Below are 4,010 nucleotides of genomic sequence, written 5' to 3'. Positions count from 1 at the left end.
TTAAAATGGCGGTATGCATCCCTAGTTGGTGCAGAGGCCGGGAAGTAAAAATCTCTCCCATTTTTAATTGGTTAACTAGCAGCAGCTTTGTACGTACTGGTCAAGCTCGTGACCTCCTCCCCCCGTGCGGCGGCGCCGCGCCGCATCGGGGCCTCCCCGTCGGGCCTCCCTTTCCTCCCCGCCGGGCATCCCTCTCCTCCCGCCGCCGCCGCCGAGGGCATCGCAGGCTAAGCCTGCGGGCCGCAGCGACGGCGGAGGCAATCTTCCTTGGCCGGCGATCGGATCTGGGTGGCGGCGACCTACTCCGGCCGATTCAAGGGAGGTGGCGCAGGCCGGTGGCGACCAGGGTTGTCGTGCTGGCGGCAACGACGAAGAGATCACGTCGGCGGCTATGGTGTCCGATCTGGATCCCTTTCGGATCTGGATGGTGGTTCCTCGAGCCGTCGTGCACATCCTTTGTTCCGACGCGACAAGCGACCTCTGGACTAGGCATGCGACACGAGGACGTCGAGGGCTCCAGCCCTGGGCGTGGAGGTGGTGGCCATCTTCTTTGCCGGAGGTGGTCGGCTAGATGGTTGTGGATTTTCGCATCCAGTCCGGGCGTAGAGTGGGGAGACGAGGCTGCCGGTGAAAACCGTGTTATGGCTCGGGTCATGGCGGGCGATGGCGGCGTTTTCGCGTCGTTATCTTGTTGAAGACATCGCCTCTGCAGCTTCTCGCGACTTGCTTGCGCTGCTCTGGGTGAAAACCTAGATCCGGCAGGCGTCCTGGTTGAGAAGTGCGCCGGACTGGTAGGTGACCCATACCCGGCAGGCGTCCTGGTTGGGACCTCAGGTCTTAGATGTTAGGTTTGGCTGCGAGGTCTGTTTGGTACTAGGCCCAGACTATCAGCATCCCTTCATCACTTGGATAGGAGTAGCGACACTTTTGTTGCCTAGATGGTGGCTTCAGCCTTATCGTTGTATGACTTTGTATGGTCTTGTGTGAATAATTAATAAAATGGCTGCATGCATCTTCTATTGAAGATGCTCTTAAGGACAGGGCGTATATATGGGGCAGAAGTCAAAACAAACGATCGTTGTTTCCTACTCCTCTATGAACGCTTGCTCACACAATTAAGTTGCGTGTTTGCTATTTGTAAGTGGCTTGAAATTCCATTCGACGGCAGTCGGTTTTCACGTAGAAGAAGAAGAAGAAGGGGAGGGCTCAACCTTCAAAAAAAAATGCGGGTAAAAAATAATCAGCCAAGTTAACGTACAGTTGCCACCCATTAAATTGCACGTAAACTTAAAGGCTGGTTTCCTGGGAATGGGAAAGAGATCGATGAATGCCAAAGCCTCCTCGTTAACTGAACTTGGTGTGGAAGACGAAACGAAAAGCCTCACCGTGCGTGCATCTACCACTAGCTAGCATGTCGCTCGCTCAGTATATATATATTGGTCCTACTCCTAGCTTCCCCATCACCAATTCACCATCGCTAGTTCGTCCAGTTAGGACTTAGGAGACGTCCATCCACAAGAAGATGGAGAAGGCCGGTAGGAACGTGACCGTCAAAGTGGAGGAGCCGAACCTGGAGGGAGGAGGATCTACGGCCGTCATTCCGCTCCAGCAGGTTGCGTGTTTACCGGCTGGCCGCTTCGCGCTTGTTCTGCCGGAGATCACCTGTGGCGCCCCTGCGACCATCACCATCAGCATGGGCGACCAACGCAGCGAGGCGAAAGCCGCCGAGGATAAGCGCGAGAAGGCCGTGAAAGCAAAGGTAATGTGCTGACCCTAGCTAGGATTGTGTGGTGCTCTCAATCTGGCAATCTCTCTATCTGAAGCCGTCTCTTGTGTTGTGCTCTCACTCTGTCTCAGGGGCGGGTTCTCAAGATGGGTCCTTGTGGTGGCCCCGGTGGCGACGTGTGGAAGATGGACGTGCGCGGCGGCGACCGCATCGTCAAGGTGATCTTGTGGCATGCAGGCGCCGTCGATGCCATCTCGGTTTCGTACGAGCGGGACGGCCGGATTGAGCAGACCGAGCACTGGGGGAAACCAGAGGGTCGACAGCGCTCAGAGGTGATACTCATTAAGACCTACTCCATCCATCACATTATTCTTTGACAGATCTTTTCTGAAGGCGATGCCATGCCATTCCAATGAACGAACTATTTTGGAATTGAATCATAAATCGCGCCTAGGAAAATTAGCACCTCATGTATCTGTTATTTTGTTTTTGGCATGTGCAGATCTGTCTAGAGCCGGACGAATACCTCACTGGTATGAAAGGGCATGCGGGCGAGTTTGGTGGCTCTTACCTCGTCGGAGCGCTTACTTTAGTTGGCAATCGGCGCTCCTTCGGACCATACGGGACACGGAAAGGCGCACCCTTCGAGCTCCCCGCGGCTGGTGGTAGAATCATCGGGTTCCACGGGCGCTCCGGAGGCCTCGTTGACGCACTTGGCATTTACGTCGAAACGGACGGCTAAACTCTTCTATATCCGTGATGCATGTTTGTTGGCCTTGTGCTTCTTTTGTTGATGATTTCATCGTCAAATTTACTTCTCGCAAAGTGACAATAGGGGTGAATAAGATTGGCAGTCTTCTAGCCGACAACCATCCAACTACAAACCAAACTAAACATAATTACACTCCAAATTTGTAAATTGATTGCAACAAAAAGGAAATACCCATCCAAAATTCCTTGCTCTGTTTGGATGTTGACATTCATGGTCATGGAATTGAATTGGCCTCAATATCAAATCTCTGTGACTTTGATATTGACATTGAGCTTGAATTTTGTTGTTTGGATGTGCACAGAATTGACACTTAGAATTTGCATGAGTGGCTCAATTCCGAAGCTTGTTTGGATGGTCATTCTGTAGAATTGCTGGTTTGTCATAGGCTGAATATTGTACTTTGATGTAATGTTTAAAACTAAATTATATGCAATAGCAACACTTACACAAATACAACAATAATTACGCATCAATTACCAACAAACTCTCTCTCTCCCCCTCCCACCCTCTCTCTCTGTCTGCACATGGTCTCGTGTGCTCTTCTATGTCCGAAAAACAACAAAACAACAATACTGACCTGCAAAAGGTAAAAAACAATCTCATATTACTAGCACATACGGGTGAGGATTAGGGGATTAGGCTTTTGTGTAGGATTAGGGAGGGGCCAGGGGCTGGTGGCTAGAGGAAGACGTAGCCATGGGGGAAGATGCTGCCGTGCCTTCTGCCAAGGGAGGAGGGCGTGCGGTTGTGGGTCAAGCAGACGGCGACCACAAGAACTAGGGCAGGGCGAGGCGAGCGAGCAGGGAGATGGGAACGCGGGGTGGGTGAGGCGGACGCGCCTAAAGGTAGGCGCATGCGTGGGAGACCGCCGGAGAGAAGGAAGAAGGCGGAGAAGGATGACATGCGCCGCCGGATGCACCGCGTCGCGCCTGTGTTTCGCTTCCTCTCCCGCTCTCGTGTTCTTTTCCCTCGAGCACCGGTAAGTGAGCGCTTGACCCCGAATATCAGCCAAAGTCAAGGTCGTGGCCTCCGAATTCGGGAATAGCTACGCGGGCCGAGAGAGTGGGCTAGCCAATATCTCAGGCCAATTCAAAAACTCAATTCCCTGACCATCCAAACAATAACATTCGGGCTGGCCAATGCCAATATCAATTTCTAGGCCTCAATATCAACATCTGAACGGGGTGTTGGTCTCTTCTGCAATATATTCGCAATTTATGCAACACCATTGATACTCCTACTGCTCATGCCAGCAATATAATTGGAGTTTATGCAACACCATAGTGAAACTAGAGTTCTAGCCTTGTAGGAGCTCCGGTCCTCCTTCAAGGAAGCCCTTCAGCTTCTCCTTGATCTCCACACTAGAGCAGTAGCCTTATAGGGGCTCTTGTTCTCTTTTATGGCAGCTCTTCACCACATATAAATACATTTTTTTTGGCGTTTTTAGTTGTCTACCACAAACTCTATTATTAACAGTTGCAGCATTTGGCTTTTCTTCTTCCTGTTTCCCAG

General features: G+C 51.7%; 1 protein-coding gene across 1 annotated transcript; it reads left to right on the top strand.

Annotated features, from left to right (window-relative positions):
• Positions 1–1,522: 1,522 nt before the first annotated feature.
• Positions 1,523–2,468, top strand: LOC123067217 (jacalin-related lectin 19-like). Its single transcript, XM_044490116.1, has 3 exons — positions 1,523–1,759; positions 1,858–2,058; positions 2,229–2,468. Exons 1-3 carry the CDS (start codon positions 1,523–1,525, stop codon positions 2,466–2,468), a joined length of 678 nt encoding a protein of 225 aa, XP_044346051.1.
• Positions 2,469–4,010: the final 1,542 nt, after the last annotated feature.

This window comes from Triticum aestivum, chromosome 3B (assembly GCF_018294505.1).
Source record: "Triticum aestivum cultivar Chinese Spring chromosome 3B, IWGSC CS RefSeq v2.1, whole genome shotgun sequence".
Taxonomy (NCBI): Eukaryota; Viridiplantae; Streptophyta; class Magnoliopsida; order Poales; family Poaceae; genus Triticum; species Triticum aestivum.
This window is presented reverse-complemented; position numbering and strand designations above follow the sequence as displayed.

Bases quoted from the DNA above. Each gene is read 5' to 3' on its own strand.
- LOC123067217 (XM_044490116.1), top strand. From the start codon at position 1,523: ATGGAGAAGGCCGGTAGGAACGTGACCGTCAAAGTGGAGGAGCCGAAC. The intron at 1,760-1,857 runs GTAATGTGCTGA...ACTCTGTCTCAG, and splicing joins AGAAGGCCGTGAAAGCAAAG to GGGCGGGTTCTCAAGATGGG. The intron at 2,059-2,228 runs GTGATACTCATT...TGGCATGTGCAG, and splicing joins AGGGTCGACAGCGCTCAGAG to ATCTGTCTAGAGCCGGACGA.